The 21,959-nt window shown below is 33.9% G+C and overlaps 2 protein-coding genes across 4 annotated transcripts; both read left to right on the plus strand.

Moving 5' to 3' along the window:
- The first annotated feature begins 82 nt into the window (after window positions 1-82).
- LOC139872108 (probable acyl-[acyl-carrier-protein]--UDP-N-acetylglucosamine O-acyltransferase, mitochondrial) lies at window positions 83-4,511 on the plus strand. 3 transcript variants are annotated; one of them, XM_071859918.1, is made up of 12 exons: window positions 83-170; window positions 252-340; window positions 564-688; window positions 1,001-1,109; window positions 1,187-1,279; window positions 1,359-1,475; window positions 1,539-1,622; window positions 1,725-1,829; window positions 2,019-2,105; window positions 2,243-2,395; window positions 4,122-4,157; window positions 4,248-4,511. In XM_071859918.1, the coding sequence occupies exons 1-10, from the start codon at window positions 83-85 to the stop codon at window positions 2,360-2,362; spliced, it is 1,017 nt and encodes a 338-aa protein (XP_071716019.1). In that variant the 3' UTR covers window positions 2,363-2,395; window positions 4,122-4,157; window positions 4,248-4,511. The 3 variants fall into 3 exon arrangements, with proteins under 3 accessions (XP_071716019.1, XP_071716020.1, XP_071716021.1); XM_071859919.1 differs by having other exon boundaries at window positions 131-170; window positions 557-688; XM_071859920.1 differs by having other exon boundaries at window positions 153-170; window positions 252-335.
- A 1,834-nt stretch (window positions 4,512-6,345) lies between these two features.
- LOC139872634 (transcription factor MYBS3-like) lies at window positions 6,346-8,298 on the plus strand. The gene is made up of 3 exons (XM_071860547.1): window positions 6,346-7,039; window positions 7,365-7,561; window positions 7,741-8,298. The coding sequence occupies exons 1-3, from the start codon at window positions 6,691-6,693 to the stop codon at window positions 8,080-8,082; spliced, it is 888 nt and encodes a 295-aa protein (XP_071716648.1). The 5' UTR covers window positions 6,346-6,690; the 3' UTR covers window positions 8,083-8,298.
- Window positions 8,299-21,959: the final 13,661 nt, after the last annotated feature.

Raw genomic sequence — 21,959 nt, forward strand, 5'->3', positions numbered from 1 at the left:
TATTAAAAACTTTAGGGGGTAAAAGTGTAACTATTTGTGTAACTTTAAAACTCGTCTCCAACAAATGGCCCAGTTTTGAGAAATGGCAGCTTCGCCCCTCAGAGCACCGCGGGAGGTCGCCGTTGGTCTACTACGGTCAGTTTTCCGACGAAGGATCTCTACCGTCAACTGTAAACTTTAGCTCTCTCTATGTGCTATCGATATATCATATTTTTTGTGGATTTACAGATTAACTTGTAACTGATGTGCAGATGTAAGGAAAGACAATAATGAAAATGAAACAAACCCTAGCTTCATACATACTTCTTCTGTTGTTCATCCTAATGCGATTATAGGTCAGGTATGTTTATATACTAACTATGTAAATAATAAGTAATATATAAATATATAATATACATGAATGTATGATTCGTGCTTGCTTACAGCCATTGAATTTAGCTTTTATTTACTTTGACAAAAGTCAACAAAGTGTACTTGGTAACAATTGTAATTCATATATATCCAGAGTGACAAGAATTAGTAATCATTCATATACATAGTGATAGAAATCTATTAGCTTGTAGGGTGTATCGATTGGCCCGTTTTGTACAGTGGGTTCTTCAGTAGTGTTGGGAAACGATTGCAAACTACATCCTGCAAGTCACATTTGTGGGAACACCGAATTGGGAGATAAATGCACGTTGATGAGGTTATTTACGATCCTTTAGTTACATTGATTCATAAAGACGAGAGTTGGCAAGTGGGTGGGTTGGATAACTGTCAAAATGGGCAACTTATATTGTTTCAGTAATTGAATAAATATTTTGAATAATGTGATTTAGGACAATTCATGCATTTAAAATACACATTATGTGACTTAAAACCCGTTTCCTTTTGAGGTTTTTTTTTCCCGTTTTGCCCGTTAGAGTTAAACATCACTAGCAAATGGGTTTGAATGGCCACCTCTACTAATGATTGTTCTTGTAGCCTTAATTTATATCTGTATGCTATGATCCGACAGTGGGGCGGTCGTTGGAGATAATATTCCTGGGCAAACAATAATCGGTAACAATAACGTTATTGGTCATCATGCTGTGGTTGGGATCAAATGCCAAGACATGAAGTATAAGGTAGATTATTGATGAACAAATATCATATAATCTTATAGACAAGTATTATCGTGGTTCAGTTCAATCATTTTTTTCAGGCAGGTAGCGAATGCTTTCTTCAAATTGGAAATAACAATGAGATCAGAGAACACGTTTCTATCCATCGATCTTCAAAGCCTTGTGACAGAACAGTATGTAAATATCTTATATCTTCTTGATATTTACAAACTTAAGTTTAGCGTGTTTCTGAATTGAAAGATTGATAACTAGGTTATAGGTGATAACAATCTTATTATGGGATCTTGTCATATAGCCCACGATTGCAAAGTGGGTAGCAACAACATCTTTGCAAATAACACTCTTTTAGCAGGCCATGTATTGGTGGAGGTTAGTACTCTGTTTGTGACCCATCAACAAAGTTATAGTCTAACTTTACGAGTCTACATGTAGGACCATGCACACACAGCTGGAGCCATCGTCGTTCATCAATTTTGCCATATAGGTGCCTTCTGTTTCATTGGTGGTGGTTCAGTGGTAATAAATTTTTGTTTTTTTTTTTTCTCTCATGAAAATCATTTTCTTGTACATCTCTTTATCAAAATTTGGTAATGTAAATTCTTTATCTGTATATATAAGGTTTCACAAGATGTTCCCAATTATACGATGGTGGCTGGAGACAGAGCAGAGTTACGTGGTTTGAATTTAGAAGGTCTGCGACGAGGTGGCTTTTCAGTTACTGAGGTTAGCATCTGGTTATAGTCTCATAAACGCATCTATTTTACCACGTCTAACTCTAATGATCTGTAGTCTTTTCAACGTATTGGATTTGATTCTGGTTAAAGATCTATGTAATGGATGTATTTATCTGTTCAGTCATACGATTTGGGCTACTCTTACAATAGTGGTAATTCGTGCCTACTAATCATATAGATCAGGAGCCTGAGAGCAGCTTACAGGAAGATATTCATGCCCACAAATTCGAACATTGGTGGTATTGAAGACCGTCTTGCTGAAGTGGTACTACGTTTTTTTTTTTTTTTTAGCAGCAGCTGCAGCTGCAGCAGCATACATTTCTCTGATGTATTGTTGGCATCCATCAACATAACATATCCGTATCTTTGTACTATATGGAAACAATAATGTAAGTAATGCAGGAATGTCATGAAGACTTGTCACATGTTCCTTGTGTGCTTTCCCTGGTGCAATCCATACGTGAATCTCTTCAAGAAGATCGTCGTGGAATATGCAAATACAGATCTTGGAGTTTTTCCTGACCGTATATTAATCTTCGTCTTTATCATCTTGTGGTAAGTTCTCTTTGGGTTCATGACTCTGTTTTTGTGTATTTGCTGCATTTTTCAAAAATAGTATTATAAATATATACTCCTGTTCACAATTGATGCAGAGACTTCATACATTTGAGATAGTGGCTTCATGTAGTGATTCACGTGTAATATAGTTTAGGAACCTAGGTAATAGTATCCCGATCAAAGAGCTGACGAAGGGGATGAGCGGAACAGGGAGTCTACTGGACGCGGAAACGTTTTATTTATTTCATTATTACTAAAAGTCGACGTTAGTCAACGCCCGACTCGTCCTTGTCTCGTGCCCGACTCGACCAACTATTCCCTCCAAGGTCCCGACTGACTCGTCCCTAACTCGCATCTTTTACAACCTTGGGTAAGATTGATATGTGTAATAGACCCTGTAGCTGGCAAAATAGGATGATCAAATGGTTTTCATAATTGGTCAGAACTTTATTAAGATCTAAAACGTTTTCTTTAATTTAGCTACATTTTTTTATTTTTTCTCTTTTACCATATTAGCCTTTGGAGATCAAATATAAACCTAGTCGGCTTTTTTAACAAGTAAATGGGCTAAAATTACCATTTCTTAGGCATCACCATATAAGTCTTCCAGCTTTCTGTACTCCCAACATCTCAATTTCCGCTCCCAGTCTATACAGATTTGCATCTTTACTTCAATACTTATTTCTAGTTCGTGCTGTATTTGCTTCATATGACTTCTTGCCAATCCCCCATTTTGCTTAGATTTTGTTAGATTTTTAGATTGCAATATTGACAACAATTCTGTAAATACTATTCATTTAAAGTTTGAGACAACTTGCGAGATTTTTCTTGTTCAAGTCCAAATTGTCATTTTCTATTTTACCTTCAACTTGTTACTAATAACATGATATTATAATTTTCTAGATATAAAGTATATATATAAAATGTAGAAATCATTATTTAGTTCGAAGTTTTTGTTCCTTTGGTAACTTGTGGTCCAATTAGCATTTAACTTACATAATCATATCTTTTAGCCTAGTTGCGTATGTTGTGACGCTTATATGTGACCTACACTTACTTTTTTAAAGGCTTCTATAGTTCTATTTCACTACTTGTGTTTTCTTCTCTAAGTGGAAGTGGATGGATATGAGTCATTAAGGCTTTATTTTAATTATATGCAGGATCGTTGAACAGTTGTATTTTGTAATTTTCTATGTGTGATTATATATAGTAAAGATGCATCAAATTACAAAAAGGTTGGAATTTAGTTTAGTTTTAAAATGGTTTTGTACATCGTTAGAACTAATAATAAGATCAAAGTGCTATTTGTTTGTGCTTCATTAAAAAGGTCCTAGTAATCGAGTATTAGTGTGTTTTCGCAGCTGATATGCATGAATCCTAGTAGTATAGTCACAAAAGTACCCGGTTTTAGGCTACCGTATCGTTAGTGCTTAAAGATTGTGTACTTTGTACAGTTGTGTTCAGACATATAACGTCAGTTATCAGTCGTGAATGGTTTTACAGTTGTGTTTGGACATAACGTCGTCATACAAGATATCTTGCTAGCTTTGCGTGGTTGTACTTAATGCATTCATAATGGTACATGTGTTTGAAGACTTAGCATTGTTAGAAGGCACCAAATTGTTAGTTAAAAAAACTGAAGTTGGCAAGTTGCTGTTTAAATTATGTTATTTTCATTATTTCATACGATGTCAACCTCACCCAAACTTTATGATTTGTGCAGAGTGGAGACTATCTTGTTTGGCCAATATGATTTAAGGTAAGAATTATTATATAGTTTTTCGAACACCTAACCAATGTTTTGCATGTTGATATATTTACCTAATAATAAGATATCTTCAACTTGTAGGATAATTATGACAAAATAAAAATATGCAATATTTTGTCATGGAAAGACTTGGTCAAAGAAGGTTAATTGGGTTTCATATCTGATGGTAATGAAGATTCCTTGTTATAGTAAAATGCCAATTGCCATATGCTTTTTCGTAGATCAGCCAATGAAGTGATTTCTATGTGTATGGATCTCAATTGCTGTATGAATGCTTTTTTAAAAATATATATTAGTAGAAGCAAGCTATTATTTTTGTACAGTAATATATATAGGTTTAATACTATGTAGTATATAGTTATATAGTTATTACAATTAGTATTGGTTTCCTTTTGTTAGTACTATCTCCGTCCGATTTAAAAAGCTCACCTTTCTATATTTTGTTCTAATATAAGTGTTTATTTCATATTATAACTATTCAAAAAAGGAAATAAAAAAAAAAAAAAAAAAGTAGAGAATGATATGATATGTAATTGGTGAAGTATTTTTTTGGCAAACTAAATGTCCACCAGTGGAGACTTGAATTCACAGTTAATAATGAAAACATGCATGTCAACATGTGCATACAACTTCAATTAGGTAAATGTAAATATTCTAACTAGGTAATCATTTAGTTTAATTTAGGTTAATTTACATTACATATAACGTAATATATAGACGCCGCCGGCTGTTAGTGCAATATGAGGCTCACGATCCAAACTTGTTTTAATTGTCTATTATATACAATTACAATTCAATATTATATTATAATTATATATGTATGAATATATTGACCAAATACTTGCCAAAAGTTTTAGAAATCAAATATTCCTCCGTCCCAAAAAAAAAACCAACCGCTTTGAATTTTTATTGAATTTAGTAATAATGAATAGTCTAATTTGCCTTTCATGTAGTTATAAAGAGTAACTAATAAATTAATTCATATATTTAAAGTTAAATTTCCAAAATTAAAATGGACATAATTGAAACTTTAATAATATTTAATGGTTATGTAGCAAAAGAGACAATATTTTAGGACAAACAAAAATAAAAAGGTGGACAATCTTCTTTGGGACGAAGGGAGTACATAACTAGGTTTTTTGGAACGGCAAACACACACACCCATTAAATAGTCAATGACAGGACTCAAACTCACAACTTCAAAGTTGAGTTATTTCGATACTGTTAGACAACCCATTAAATAGTCAACGAGGGAACTTTAACTCACAACCTTAAAGTTAATTAAAGTTAATGATGTGCATCGATAATGTTACGCAATAAGCTCTTTGATTATAAGGGGACCCCCATCGGTAGTGTCCTCCTGCCCGCCCAGATCTCCGCCCAGGAAGATGTCGATGGCAGCAAAAGCGCCCAGGTGCTGCCCAGGAAGCCGCCCTAGCTCCAGTTCGTCTCTTCATTCGTGCTTTTTTGACATATTTGAGGACGGAGGAAGGTGTATATTATGTAGTACTATTTGCTTTTAAACTTGTACATTTAATTAATTAATGGAAGGCAGAAGTGTCATGGTTGGAAGTGTTTAGTCCTGAATTTAGTCCTGGGAAGGAAGTGGGAAGGAAGCGCTGATGTGGTGCTGAAGACTTAGATGGAGGAGTGTCTCCATTGGGAGCACTCTAAGGGGACTCCCATCGGTAATGTCCTCCCCCCCCCCCCCCCCCCCCCCCCCCCCAGGAGGATGATGATGGCAGCAAAAGCGCCCAGGTGCCGCCCAGGTGCCGCCCAGGAAGCCGCCCTCCAGTTCGTCTCTTCATTCGTGCTTTTTTGACATATTTGAGGACGGAGAAGGGGTATATTATGTAGTACTATTTGCTTTTAAACTTGTACATTTAATTAATTAATGGAAGGCAGGAGTGTCATGGTTGAAAGTGTTTAGTCCTGAAAAGGAAGTGCTGATGTGACGCTGATGTAGCGCTGAAGACTTAGATGGAGGAGTGTCTCCATTGGGAGCACTCTAACTAGTTACTCAATATTTTAATATGGCATAGTCCCAAAAGGACAATAATAATGTTTTACTCTTTAAACCTATTATGTGTGTGCAAATTAATCACAAACTCACCATATCCTATCTTCTATGATAGCCCTTTTAGATGCCAATATAATGCTTCAAGAATCTTTTTTTTTTTTCTTTCCGTTTAGATAATGATTTTCTAGAAGATAACTGATTCTAGTCATAAAAATGTTATCTTTTTTATGTTTTAGGTAACAACCCAAATTGTTAAAAGGAATATCCATCCAATCATTTATTCTTAAGTTTGCATCCATTTTTGTTAAAAAAAACCCACCTCCCACCACACATATATCATCATCATCATCATCGTCATCATCATGTACAATTTTGCTAAACGTAACACTTCTATATCTATCTCACTTTAGGTGTGCTTTTTAGTTGTTGTTGGGCGATTGTGGGTCACTCTCATTCTTTCTTTTTTTTTTTTTTTTTTTTTTTTCAAAAGAAGTTTGAACACAAATGGGTAGAAAATGCTCACATTGTGGAAACATAGGCCACAATTCAAGAACTTGCACTAGTTATAATAGAGTCAATATGAATAGCACAATTTTGGTAGGAGGCAGTGGTGGAGGAGGATTAAGGCTATTTGGAGTTCAACTTGATGCACCATATTCAATTGCCATGAAAAAATGCCTTAGCATGGATTGTTTTCCTTCTTCTTCACCATTACCGGCTTCAGCTTCAGCTTCACATTCGCCTTCATCTTCTTTATCTCCTTCTCGAGTCTCCTTCAACGACTTCAATTCCAATATGTCGACTGGTTATCTCTCCGACGGCCTCATAGCAAGAGCTCAAGAAAGGAAAAAGGGTATAGCATATATGCGATAATAATTGTCTATTTCGTTAGTTTTTTTTTTTTTTTTTTTTTTAGAAAATCAACTCACAAACCTCAAAACCAGTTTTTTCAAGAATATATACATACCGTCCACCCCCAGACTTGAACCAGTAACCTTGGAGGGGCGTCTCGATAGACCCTTTGGTTATATCATGCAGTAGCTAGTTAATTACTTAGCTATATCATGCAAGAATACATAAAGTTATCTTTATGTTTATGTTACATCGTGTGTGACATGCATGTTTACAAAAAAATGAAGGTTTCAATTATATACTCCATTTAAGTGGTTATTTTATAGGTCAACCATGGTCAGAAGATGAGCACCGACGTTTTCTAGCCGGACTTGAGAAGCTAGGAAAAGGTGATTGGAGAGGGATTTCTAGAAACTTTGTGACAACAAGAACCCCAACACAAGTTGCAAGTCATGCTCAAAAGTACTTCCTCAGGCAAGCGAGTCTCGTCAACAAGAAACGTCGTTCGAGTCTCTTTGATTTGGTAAATCTTATACCATGTGCATTAACAATTGTACTATTCATCGTCGTTAGGTTACATATATGGCCAATGTGTATAAAGTATACAACTTTCACCTGAATGTATTATGGGATTCATTCAATTGGCCTTACAAAATTGAAACATGTGCTTAATTAATTGAATTACTTTATTGGTGTTTACAGATGAGGGGGAGTAACAAGAATGCAGTACAAAACATAGATCATAATTGCAATTTAAGTCAAACAAGCTCAATTGATGAAGACCATCAAGATCACAGTGAGAGTATTTCTTTGATAGATTTCAGTTCATTAAATCAAGAAAAAGTGTATTACAATACAAAGGTGAAATCCTATGAAAGTGCATCATTAATATGTTCACAAGTGCATGCATCTCCAAGTGGTACTATTGGCTCCAAAAGTGGTACTCTTGATTTAGAACTTACACTTGCAGCACCAAAGCCAATTGACCAAAACAAGTCTTCTACTACTTCCCTCCAACTTGGACCAATCATTAGCGTAATTTAGTAGTTAATTGTGAGTATTAAAATTGCAGTGCGTTTAAATGTAATCATCATATATCAAAATGTACCTTGTAGATAGTTTCTTGAATTTAATTTAAAACCTTTGACCTGGGGTACGGTAATTAATTAATTCAGTTAGATTAAGATAGTTTTGTAACTACAAAGATTATTATTATATGTGTATATGTATATATATATGTCCCTATTAATTCATTTAGGACATAGTAATAAATTCTAGCATTTTTACACGTCTACATGCTTTAGAATTATGGATTTATATTGTCTAATCTAAACTCACATATAATTAACATATAGGATGACGTTAATCTTTTTATGATTCTATTTATTTATTTATATATGCTCATTAGAAAATGTTGTTATCCTTAATATAAAGTCATATTGACTAATAAAGTAAACCTTGGTTGATTTTGATGATATGTACACAACCTTTTTTGTTATGTACACAACTAACATACTTTACAGTGTTGTACTGTACAAAACTATAAAGCATATTGATTGTGTACATAACAAAAAAGGTTGTGTATATATATCACTTCCCTTTTATTATACTCGGTGCCCCTGTACATAAAATAAAAAAGACATATTTGCCGTGTTCATTGGATTAAAGTTAATTAAATTACAAATATTATTGTAACTATTGAAAAGTTTAATTGTTTATATGGATCGCTGTTAGATGGTCATAAGTTATGAGTTAGAGATACGGTGTATAAATAATTCCAGATTTGTTAACTAAAAATAATAATAATAAATCTTCCATAATGAAATCCTTATCATGAACCATATTTTAACTGGAAAAGGATCCCATCAGTGTCAATACCTAATTACCTTTCCATTTACACACACAGAAAAGAAAAAAGATTATGCAAAATGATGCTAACTAAAACGTGCATAATAATAATAATAATAAAAACGTCCTATCTTAAGTATTCACGGTTGACTTTTCAAAGTCTTTCTTTGTCAACTTTGACCGTAAATAATTTTATTTGTGCTATATAATATTTGATGGAAATTATATTAACGAATTGAGTTTTAAATGTGTTTTCATTCCATATAACTTTTATCAGATATTATATCACAAATAAAGATATTTACGGTCAAAGTTGACAAAGACAGACTTTGAAAAAGTCAACAGTGGACACTTAAGATGGAATGGAGGGAGGCATTAGTTATTACTGGTACCTAGATAAAGATTTTTAACTTGTACTTTATTGTTCAGTACAATGTGAATAATACCCGAAAATATCACTCAAAGCTTAGAAATTTTTCTGCAATAAACAGTTGTTGAAAAATACAAAATCATGAAAAGATGATACAATGTAACAAACGTACATTTTGAGTCCTTGTATTAGACACGAGTGTTTGGATGTCATTTGCCACAACTTGGACCACGTTCCAACAAGGAGTTGTATACTTTGCATCATAATGTGTACATTAATATCCTGCAAACTATAAGGTATTGAGATTAAGACTTAAAAATTTTAATGTGGACCTTTTTATAGAATGAAGACAAGATGGAAAGATTCAATCAATCTGAGAAAAAATATTAGATAGGTCTAGAGAGCTTTATGATTCAAGGTTTGTCTCCTTATTCTTCAATTCAACCTACAGATGTGCAAGAATTAAAGGAAAGATAGATTTTTGGGAAGATCGATCTTTTTTCTTTTGTTTAAAAACTATGGATGTACCTAATTAACCTAGACAACTTTCTTGATTTGCATCATCTATTTATACCATCTGGGTATTTCAATATTTGATCAGAGGTATCTTAGAGTATAAATATAAATCCCTATTTCTAATCATTTTGATTGTTTAATTCAGTCATTTGTTACCGAACATTATTGTAACCGTACATTGACTTTTGGATAGTGTTTGTTTACGTTATCTTGATAATTGTGCATGATTTGATATTGTTGTAAAGAATTAGGTAACGAGACTGTTAAAGATTTAAATCCAAAGTTAAACTGACTTATTGTCGACCGACAGACAGAGTCTGTCGATTGACTGAAGCCACTGTCGATGGACAGAGCTAAGTCGGTGAAAGTTGATAACGACTGAGGAAGTTAGTCGACATACAGGCAGAGTATGTCGATCGAATGTGTCGATCGAATGTAGCTACAGAGTATGTTAATCGACTAAGAAGTTGCACGAACTCTAGCCTCGATTTCTCTCTGGTTTTCGGTCCCAAACATACCCAACACGAATAACAACTCTAGTTGTCGACCTAATCTTGTTAGATTTGATTCTTCGATCTCAAAAGGTTAAGTATATTCGTTTATAGCATGATCTAGTGATTTCTGAATCTAGATCGAGTCTACGTTTGGTCTAAGATCCTGTTAGTGCATATTTATAATCTCTAGTTCTATGAACGTTATTGTGTATTTTATATATATAACCTTGAATATTATGTTGTGACTATTGAACGTTTGTTATTGTGCGTGAATGTATTAATAAATAGTTAAACTGACTAGACAGTTGATCGACTATCAGAGACAGTCGACCAACTGAAGACACCGTCGGTCGACAGTATAAGGTTGGTGTAAGTTGATCAACGATCGAATAAACCAGATAGTCGAACGACTGACAAGGTCGACTGTCACTGCAGACAGTATATAAACGAGTTTCGATTTTCATTGATTGTTTACACACTCCATCAACCCTAATCGTGCCTAAAAATGAAAAATCCTGAAAATGAGTTGCTTGGTCTATATGTTGGGAGATGATTGCATTACTGAACTAGCCTAATCGTGCCTAACTGGTATGCTATCGTCTCCTACCTCCAACCCACCGAATAACACATTCTAGGTGCAATTCTAATCTAGATTTAGGTCTAGGTTTGACTTATTTGTTATTCACCAAAATAATATATCATGCTATACAACAACACATACACAACTATATGGTTAACCATAAACGCGTCATGGTGCTACCGGCTCCGTGGTTCACACCATACGTAATGCTATGATGCTACCGGCTTCGTGGTTCACGTCACTACGCATTTGAGTCATACCCGTTTATAGTGCTACCTGCTCCGTGGTTCACACTCCGGTGCTACCGGCTCCGTGGTTCACACCTCATTTTATAGTGCTACCGGCTCCATGGTTCACACTTTGATGCTACCGGCTCCGTGGTTCACATCACAACTCGAGTCATACTCTTTTATAGTGCTACCGGCTCCGTGGTTCACACTTTAACGACTCATGCTATAGTGCTACCGGCTCCTGTAGTGACCCGAACTTTTCCATGTTTATATATTAAATGAAAACTATATTTACATGATTAAATGTTTCCAACATGTTAAGCAATCAAACTTGTTAAGACTTGATTAATTGAAATGAGTTTATGTAGACAATTGATCACCCCGTTTGCCTGATGATTCACGAACGTCATAACTTATGATAATTATATAATCATTTTATTTTTTTATGATGTAAGTTTTTATTATATATATATATATATATATATATATATATATATATATATATATATATATATATATATATATATATATATATAAGAAGAAATAGAATTAAATCAAAGATGTACAAGTAAAACACTATTTGCTACAGCAAAAAACTATTTGCTACAGTAAATTTTCGCTTTGCTACGGTAAAATACTATTTACTACAGTAAAATACTATTTGCTATAGTAAAATACTATTTACTCGTATTCGTACTCGTACAATATCCTGCCTCTAGACGTATATACTATTGGTATATACACTCAATGATCAGCTCCTTAGCAGCCTTAATGAGTCATCAAACATGTGGGAACCATCATTTGGCAACTAGCATGAATGATTACACTAAAAATCAAACTAATGGTGCCTATATCTTGACTCCATATTCACGTTTTCTTTCACCCACCACAAACACATTTTTCAATCCAACTTTTCTGCATCAAACACATCTCTCTCAAGTTCTCTCTCATTGTTCTAAGTGTTCTTCATCATCTTCATCAGAATCTACATCAATCTAGCTCATAAATCCATAGATAAACCAACTTACAAAACGACAACTCAAGAACACATCAAGAACACTTTCAAGTTTGCTAGCTTACTTCCAATCTCGCAAATCCATTTCAAGTGATCATCCAATCTCAAGAAATCTTTGTTATTTACAGTAGGTTATCTTTCTAATTCAAGAACTTTCAAGCCATCCAAAATCCTTTGAGCTAGATCATTTCTTGTCACTTTCAGTAGGTTTACCTACTTAATTTGAGGTTCGTGAATCGACCGTGGCCAAGTCTTATTTCCTACGAAGTAAAAATCTGTGAAAGTGAGTTATAGTCCCACTTTTAAAATCTAATATTTTTGGGATGAGAATACATGCAGCTTTATAAATGTTTTACAAAATAGATACAAGTACGCGAAACTACATTCTATGGTTGGATTATTAAACTGAATATTGCTCCTTCAAGTCTAGTAGCCTAAGAATTAGGGAAATGACCCATAATTGACACGAATCCTAAAGATAGATCTATGGGCCTAACAAACCCCATTCTGGAATTTGGAATGCTTTAGTACTTCGATTTATATGGTGATTGTGATTGCCAATTTATGACATACTTGCGAGTATGCGGGGAATATTCTATATGCATTAAAGTTAATGTCGGTTACCAGGTGTTCATCATATGAATGATTTTTATACACTTGCGAGTGTAAGATTATTGAATAAATGAAATCTTGTGGTCTATTATTACGATTTGATAAATATATAGGTTAAACCTATAACTCACCAACATTTTGATGACGTTTTAAGCATGTTTATTCTCAGGTGATTATTAAGAGCTACCGCTGTTGCATGCTAAATTAAGGACAAGAACTGGAGTCAGCATGCTTGTAAAATATTGTTTAAAAACTGTATTCGGAGATTTAAATCGATGTGTAATATTATTGTAAACCATTATGTAATGGTCGTGTGTAAAACGTTATATTTTAGATTATCATTATTTGATAATCTACATTATTCTTTTATACCATTGTCGATAAAATAAAGGTAATGGTTTGTTTTAAAAACGAATGCAGTCTTTGAAAAACGTCTCATATAGAGGTCAAAACCTCGCAACGAAATCAACTAATATGAAACGTTTATAATCAATATGAACGGGACATTGCAGTTGGTATCCGAGCGTTGGTCTTAGAGAACCAGAAATTGCATTAGTGTGTCTTATCGAGTTTGTTAGGATGCATTAGTGAGTCTGGACTTTGACTGTGTTTTCTTTAAAAACGATTGCTTAACACTTTTTGTTGGAAACTACATATTGTTAACATGTAAATATTATGTGATATATTAATCTTTTAACGTGTTTGATATTGTGTGATAGATGTCTACCTCTAGTACAAATCCCATCGACTCACCTAATAATAATGAAGAGTCGAATATATATTGGGAAGACTCACAAATTTCGGAAGAAGAAGAACCGGAAGAAGAGGAACCGGAAGAAGAAGAACCGGAAGAAAAGGAACCGGAAGAAGAGGAACCGGAAGAAGAGGTTCCGGAGGAGGAAATATTAGGAACCACAGTAAAACAGATAAATAAAAGGAAATCCTCAATCAATGGGCCAAAGTTAAAAATGGTCAATTGTGTTTCCGCCGAGGAAGCAAAATATTGGAAAAATTACCAATTTTCTGATAAATCGAATCCCGATGAGGATTCTGATGATGTTATAGAAATTACCCCAACCCAATTTGAAAAAGTAAAAGAAAACAATAAGGAAAAAGGCATCAAAATAGAGAAACCTATTTCCAATCCCGATGAACTCTATGTTAACATGAAATATCCCGATGGAAAATATCGTCAACACCCGTATTTCTTAAGTTTTAACTATAACCCGGGGACATCTAAACCACCCGGTTTTTCTAAACCATTTGTGAAAACAACGGCTCGTATTAGAGGAACACCATATATCCCTAGGAAATTAGCGAAACGAACCAAGTTCGAAGAGGAAGAAACAAGTGAGTCGGAATGAAGAGTAGTAAACATGTTGTGTAATATATGTATTGTAGTGTGCTTGTACTTTTATGTTATGTAAAAATTACTTGTTTTGTTTGTTAATTATTTTTTTTTATGAATCTAATCCTCGTCTATTTTACAGTATAAAAACACACAATGGATGTTAAGGATAGACAACCGAATACTTTAGAAGACCTACCCAGGGACATGATTGATGAAATCTTGTCCAGAGTCGATCAGAAATTATCGGCACAATTATTTATGGAAAAATTAGTTTGTCAAACATTTGAAAGACGTTCCAGGCATGCCTTAGTTTATAAAAGGCTTTCCTTTGAAAGATGGGGTATATCACATTGGGGAGACTTTAAGTTACACCGTGTTTTCTTTAAAGCATTAAGTGCGGAGAACGCAAATGCAATTTTTCGCTACGGGTTGAGAGCCTATTTTGACTCCACATATCCCAACATAGGACTTCGTTCTTTAGAAAGAGCTTCCAGCATGCAATTTAAAGAAGCATGTTATGTTTACGGGTTAGTGATGTTCGCTTCTCACCAAATTGAGAAAAAAACATCGGTTTACAACTGCTAAATAAAACATTCCCACAAGTGATGGATTCAGTAGTTGGGGTGAGAGACAAGGTTTTTAGATTGTTACGGGGCTGTTGGGCATTACGTAACCCTCATCCTTTTGATGACGTTACAACATGCTGCCTAGCCAACGGTTACCACGGTTATTTCCCACAAGAACAAGGATGGGAAATAATACTAGTAAAACCCGAATGCATGACTTGCTTCTGGACTTATGAATTACGTGTCTTTATTGCCTTTGCTGAACGACTTGCGTACTAGCTAGAATTATCTTCACAACTACCTTGTATCAAAGTTATTGTGTGCTATATTTCATGCTATATGTAAAAAAGCGGTATTGTAAGTTTGTAAAATATTGTATAAAAGTTTGAATGAGAAATATTAATGTAATAAGTTTTTCATATAGAATTGTAGTAGTTGAATTGTATGTTAGCTACTAAGTATGAACTTAACGAGTAGGTACTACCCGAATGAAAAATTATAAAACGCTAATATGAAGAAAAAACTTTTATAAATAAGTTCATATTATGCTACAAAATACTATTGACTACTCTTAAAAATTCTATGTGATTAACTCAATTCTTTTGGCTATTTTTGAAGGAAATGACACCGACGACTCATCAGAACTTGAACATGAGCGAGGAAGACTTTCGTGTTTTCCTTGCAGCAAACAATAGCCGCAGTACAAGCTGCAATGCAAAACAACAATAACTCTGAATCCAACAATGGAACTAATACTACAAGAACTCGTGTAGGATGCTCCTACAAAGAATTCACTGCCTGTAAACCTCTAGAATTCAATGGAATCGAAGGACCAATCAGATTGAAGCGGTGGACCGAGAAGGTTGAATCGGTGTTTGCCATAAGTAAGTACACTGAAGAAGACAAAGTAAAGTACGCTACGCATACCTTCACAGGTACTGCGTTAACATGGTGGAACACCTATCTCGAGCAGGTGGGACAAGATGCTGCTTACGCACTACCGTGGTCAACATTCAAATACTTAATGAATAAGCAGTACCGTCCCAGAAACGAGGTCAATAAGCTCAAGGTAGAGATAGAGGGTTACGAACACAAGGGTTTGATATTACCACATACGAACGACGATTCACAGAGTTGTGCCTATTGTGTCCGGGAGTGTTCAAAGATGAAGAAGAGAAGATCGACGCATTTGTAAAAGGGTTACCAGAAAGAATTCAAAAAGATGTAAGTTCACACGAACCCGCCTCCATACAAAAGGCAAGTCGAATGGCTCATAAACTCATAAATCAGATTGAGGGAAGAATTAAAGAGCAGGCGGCCGAAGAAGCCAACACGAAACAAGTCAAGAGGAAGTGGGAAGAAAACAGTGACAAGAGTCACCAATACAACAATAACAACAACAATAATCGCAATTACAAACGCAATAACTACCGCCACAACCGCAACTTTAACTGCAACAACAATAACAATCCCAACAACAACTACAACAATCGTTCCAACAATAACAACAACCGTAACAACAACAATCCCAACAATAACAACCAGAGGCAGAAACCATGCCAGAGGTGTGAAGGATACCATCCGACTAGGCTTTGTACGACATCGTGTACTAAGTGTAATAGAAAGGGTCATGGTACGACGAAGTGTGAAGTTTACGGACCAATGGCTAACAAGAATAAAGGAACAAATAATGTAGGAACAAATAATGTCGGAACAAATAATACCACCTGATAATGCTAAAAACGAACATATATTTCATAGCATTATCCCTCAAGAAAGACAAGCTTTTAGTTGCAATTGTTCTATTTACAAGTGATATTCGTTTAAATAATAAAAGGTAAAGACAAAAGACAGATTCGACGATTTGAAGACGCAAACGACCAAAAAGCTAAAAAGTACAAAGTACAATCAAAGTGGTTCAAATTATTGATGAGAAACGTCTCAAAATTACAAGAATACAAGACGCAAAACGCAAAGTACAAGATATTAAATAGTACGCAAGGACGTTCGAAATTCCAGAACCGAGACATGAACCAACTTTCAGTGCGCGACGCAACGGACCAAAAATTACAAGTCAACTATGCATAAGAATAAAATATAATATATAATTAATTATATATATTTTTATATAATATAATTTTACGCAACCCACGTTTTGGATCTTTTATGTGAGCTGTATTTCAGACCTCCGCACTCACGGAGCTATGAGGAAGAAAACCTCTGCACTCGCGGAGCTGCACAGTAAAATGTGGGCCTATAAAAGCCATCGAATTCTGCACGAAAAATACACATATTTTTCTCTTCTCTATCTCTCAACATAATATATATATATATATATATATATATATATATATATATATATATATATATATATATATATTATAATTTTAATTTTAATTTTAATTTTAATAATAATAAGGGTATGTTAGCGAATGTTGTAAGTGTGTAAGTCGAAATTATGTCCGTGTAACACTACGCTATTATTAATCATTGTAAGTTATGTTCAGCTTTTTTAAATTAATGTCTCGTAGCTAAGTTATTATTATGCTTATTTAAGCCGAAGTAATCGTGATGTTGGGCTAAATATTAAAGACGGGGTAATTGGGCTTTGTACCATAATTGGGGTTTGGACAAAAGAACGACACTTGTGGAAACTAGACCATGGGCTATTAATGGGCTTTATATATGTTTAATTAAATGATAGTTTGTTAATTTAATATAAAGATTTACAATTGGACGTACCTATAAATAACCACATACACTCGATCGGACACGATGGGCGGGATATTTATAAGTACTAATAATCGTCCATTTAACCGGACACGAGAATGGATTAATAGTCAATGGACTTATTAAAACAGGGGTGAATTATATACAAGGAAAATTGGTGTAATTATAGTTTAAGTCCCCAATTAGTTGGAATATTTGACTTCAGATATAAGGATAATTTGACGAGGACACTCGCACTTTATATTTATGACTGATGGACTGTTATGGACAAAAACCAGATGGACATATTGAATAATCCAGGACAAAGGACAATTAACCCATGGTAATAAACTAAAATCAACACGTCAAACATCATGATTACGGAAGTTTAAATAAGCATAATTCCTTTATTTCATATTTAATTGCACTTTTAATTATCGCACTTTAATTTATTGTCATTTTAATTATTGCACTTTTTAATTATCGCAATTTTATTTATTGTCATTTTATTTATCGCACTTTAATTTATCGCACTTTAATTATTGTTATTTACTTTACACTTTAAATTAAGTCTTTTATATATTTAATATTTTACATTAGGTTTTAACTGCGACTTAAGTTTTTAAATCGACAAACCGGTCATTAAACGGTAAAATTCCCCTTTTAAAATTCCCCTTGAGCGTTGCTTGGCTAGCTCCCTGTGGAACGAACCGGACTTACTAAAAACTACACTACTGTACGATTAGGTACACTGCCTATAAGTGTTGTAGCAAGGTTTAGGTATATCCACTCTATAAATAAATAAATAACTTGTGTAAAATTGTATCGTATTTAATAGTTTTTCATAATAAATATATAACTATTTCGTATACACCTCTACGCACATCAAGTATTTTTGACGCCGCTACCGGGGAACTGCTTAAACGCCGAAAGCGAAACGCTATATATATATAAAAAAAAATTAGTTTTTAAGTTATTTTTTTTACATAAGTTTTAAATATCAAAAATATAAAAACATAAAAAATATATATCTTTAAGTCCTTAAAAAATATATATATATTTTTAGTTATAAAATACTAATAAGTGATTTTTATTAAAAATATAAGTTTTAGTTATATTATAAAACATTTTCTATAAAATAAAAACAGAAAATTAAAAACAAAACAAAAAAGGTAAAAAAGAAAAAAAAAAATATATAACTGAACCTGTAATTTTTCGACCTGCACTTCAACTGAACCTGCATCCTTCGCACTCGCGGAGTTTTTGAACTGAGGATATCCGCACTCGCGGAGGTCTCTGACATGTCAAACATTGCAGCATTAATTACGAAATTAGGGTTATTTAATTAATTATTATTATTAATTAGGGTTTAATTAAAATATTAATTAGTTTTAGTTAATTAAATTTGTATTTTTAAGTTTTATTTAGTTTTATTAATATATAAATTACTACCTCCGTCTCATTCTAATAGGACAGTATTCAATTTTGGGCTGTCCCATTCTGATAGTCCACTTCCATAAATAGAAAGAAAAGAAGATATTTCATTGGTGGATCTGGAGAGAGAGAAGATATTTCATTGGTGGAGAAATGAAGTTAGTAGGATTTCCTAAAACTGCGTGTTTTTTTTCTGTGGACTATTGGAATGAGACGGAGGGAGTAATACTTTTATAAAATATAATATAAAAATAATATTTTTATAAAAATTGTATTTTTATAACTTTAAGTTCATTTTTATTTTGTATTTTTTTATTCGTAATTTGTATTATTATCGTTCGTAATTAGTTTTAAGACTAGTATTTGCCGTAGTTATTTTTATTTTTAGATTCTTAGGATTTGCCGTAAAATCCCTTAAGTGCTTTTTCTTTAGACTAAGATTTAGGTGCTTTAGAATTTTGCGACGCTGTTTATAAATTTTAGTATTTTTTTTAAAGTTTCGACGCGCTACTCTATTTTTATTTTTCGACGCCTTATTTTTCGACCTTTTATTTTTTGACGTTTTTCGACGCACTCTTTTTCTTTCTTATTTCTCACCGCTCTAGTTTTTAGGACATAGAATTTTCTATTTCTTCTCTAAAATTTCTTTAAACTTCGACGAAAATTTATTTTAAGTGGTTAAATTGATAGACATCCAAAATTTTCTGGTTCGTAGTAATAGTTGGATTTGTTAGTGGCGAGTTGTGGGCTTCCGATTTAAAGGGTCCTGGCTACCTGCTGCATCTATTGGCTATTCGAAACGTGGGCAAAATCAGAAAAGTCTATTAATTTGATAACTTATATAATTTTTATCTTTTATAACTAATATGATATTCTGTGAATGCACCGAGCAAAATGTTCACCACCTTTTATACGTTCACCACCTGTAACCAGATCAAGACATCTAGCCAATATTGTCGCCGTTGATTTTTCTTTAGAATCGTCATCTAGTCAACCAAGTATTTCAATTCAAATTTTCGATAATCTATTTTTGAACCCGACCTCACAATTGAGAATCCGGAGGATATTCAGGGACAATTCAGAGATCCTGAACCATTAATCTTTCTTCCGGAACCACCAATCATTCAAACAAAGATTGTCGAGGAAGAAACCATTAAATCAGAATCCCTTAGTGATTCAGATTCAACAAATTCAATCATGGAAAATCTAGAACCTCTAAGTATGAAAGACCGAATGAGAGCTAAACGCACTGGCCAAGGTCACGCAATTACTCAACCAGACATTAATGAGCCAGATTATGAAATCAAAGGACAAATCCTACACATGGTAACTAATCAATGTCAATTTAGTGGTGCGCCGAAGGAAGATCCAAACGAACATTTTCGTACCTTTAATAGGATCTGTACTTTATTCAAAATCAGAGAAGTTGAGGATGAACAGATATATCTCATGTTATTTCCCTGGACTTTAAAGGGAGAAGCCAAAGATTGGTTAGAATCGTTACCTGAAGGGGAGATTGATACATGGGATGTCTTAGTTGAAAATTTTCTTAAACAATTCTTTCCGGCATCTAAAGCTGTGAGACTTCAAGGAGAAATTGTTACGTTCACACAAAAGCAAAATGAAACTCTATATGAGGCACGGACAAGATTTGGAAAGTTATTGAGAGGATGTCCGCCACATGGTTTAGACACTTATCAAATAGTACAAATATTCTACCAAGGATGCGACATCACTACAAGAAAAGACATCGATATAGCAGCTGGTGGTTCCATTATGAAGAAAACCGCAACTGAAGCTTATAAAATTATTGATAACACTGCTTCCCACTCACATGAGTGGCATCAAGAAAAAGATATCGTTAGATCATCTAAAGCGGCTAGAGCCGATTCTAGCCATGACTTTGATTCCATTTCTGCAAAGATAGATGCTGTCGAGAGACGAATGGAAAAGATGACTAAAGATATTCACTCAATACGAATTAGTTGTGAGCAGTGTGGAGGACCACATTTGACAAAAGATTGTCTCAGTATTGAACAAACAATGGAACAAAGAGAGAATATTTCATATATAAACCAAAGACCTGGAAATAATTATCAGAATAATTATCAACCGCCAAGACCAATCTACAATCAAAATCAGAATTATAACCGAAATGTTCCATACAACAACCAATAAGGTCCTAGCAATCAACAAGTATCCAATAATACTTACAATCATCAAAGACCTATTTTTCAAAACAAACCACCACAAATCGATGATAAAAAGCCAAATTTAGAAGACATGATGTCAAAGCTAGTTGAATCTCAAACTCAATTTTTCACATCTCAGAAACAAACGAATGAACAAAATGCTCAAGCATTTAGAAATCAACAAGCTTCTATTCAAAATTTGAAACAAGAAGTAAGTAACCTAGCAAGGTTGATAGGTGAAAGAAAACCGGGAAGTCTACCTAGCGATACAAATGCTAACCCCAGGAATGAAACAGCTAAAGCCATTACCACAAGAAGTGGTATTACACTTAAACCACCTGAAATACCTGTAATTTCTGATGACACTATTCCTACTCCACAAGAACCACAATCTGAGCAAGATAAGGAAACAGAACCGGTAGTTGAAAAAGTTAATGAAGATAACACAGTTAAGGTAAAACCTTATGTTAAACCATACCGACCACCACTTCCTTACCCGAGTAAAATGAGAAAAGAAAGACTTTAAGCCGAGCAATCCAAATTCTTGGATATGTTTAAACAAATAAATGTCAATCTTCCTTTCATTGATGTGATTTCAGGAATGCCTAGATATGTGATAATGCTAAAAATGAACATATATTTCATAGCATTATCCCTCAAGAAAGACAAGCTTTTAGTTGCAATTGTTCTATTTACAAGTGATATTCGTTTAAATAATAAAAGGTGAAGACAAAAGACAGATTCGACGAATTGAAGACGCAAACGACCAAAAAGCTCAAAAGTACAAAGTACAATCCAAGAGGTTCAAATTATTGATGAGAAACGTCTCAAAATTACAAGAGTACAAGACGCAAAACTCAAAACGCAAAGTACAAGATATTAAATTGTACGCAAGGACGTTCGAAAATCCGGAACCGGGACTAGAGTTAACTCTCAATGCTCGACACAACGGATTAAAAATTACAAGTCAACTATGCACATGAATATAATATAATATATAATTA

Source organism: Rutidosis leptorrhynchoides, chromosome 10 (genome assembly GCF_046630445.1).
Source record: "Rutidosis leptorrhynchoides isolate AG116_Rl617_1_P2 chromosome 10, CSIRO_AGI_Rlap_v1, whole genome shotgun sequence".
NCBI lineage: Eukaryota > Viridiplantae > Streptophyta > Magnoliopsida > Asterales > Asteraceae > Rutidosis > Rutidosis leptorrhynchoides.

What these genes read in the sequence shown, in the direction of transcription:
- LOC139872108 (XM_071859918.1), top strand. Translation starts at nt 83, where the DNA reads ATGGCAGCTTCGCCCCTCAGAGCACCGCGGGAGGTCGCCGTTGGTCTA. An exon ending in AAGGATCTCTACCGTCAACT is followed by an intron (nt 171 to 251) that starts GTAAACTTTAGC and finishes ACTGATGTGCAG; the next exon opens with ATGTAAGGAAAGACAATAAT. An exon ending in AAGACCGTCTTGCTGAAGTG is followed by an intron (nt 2,106 to 2,242) that starts GTACTACGTTTT and finishes TAAGTAATGCAG; the next exon opens with GAATGTCATGAAGACTTGTC.
- LOC139872634 (XM_071860547.1), top strand. Translation starts at nt 6,691, where the DNA reads ATGGGTAGAAAATGCTCACATTGTGGAAACATAGGCCACAATTCAAGA. An exon ending in AGCTCAAGAAAGGAAAAAGG is followed by an intron (nt 7,040 to 7,364) that starts GTATAGCATATA and finishes GTTATTTTATAG; the next exon opens with GTCAACCATGGTCAGAAGAT. An exon ending in GTTCGAGTCTCTTTGATTTG is followed by an intron (nt 7,562 to 7,740) that starts GTAAATCTTATA and finishes TGGTGTTTACAG; the next exon opens with ATGAGGGGGAGTAACAAGAA.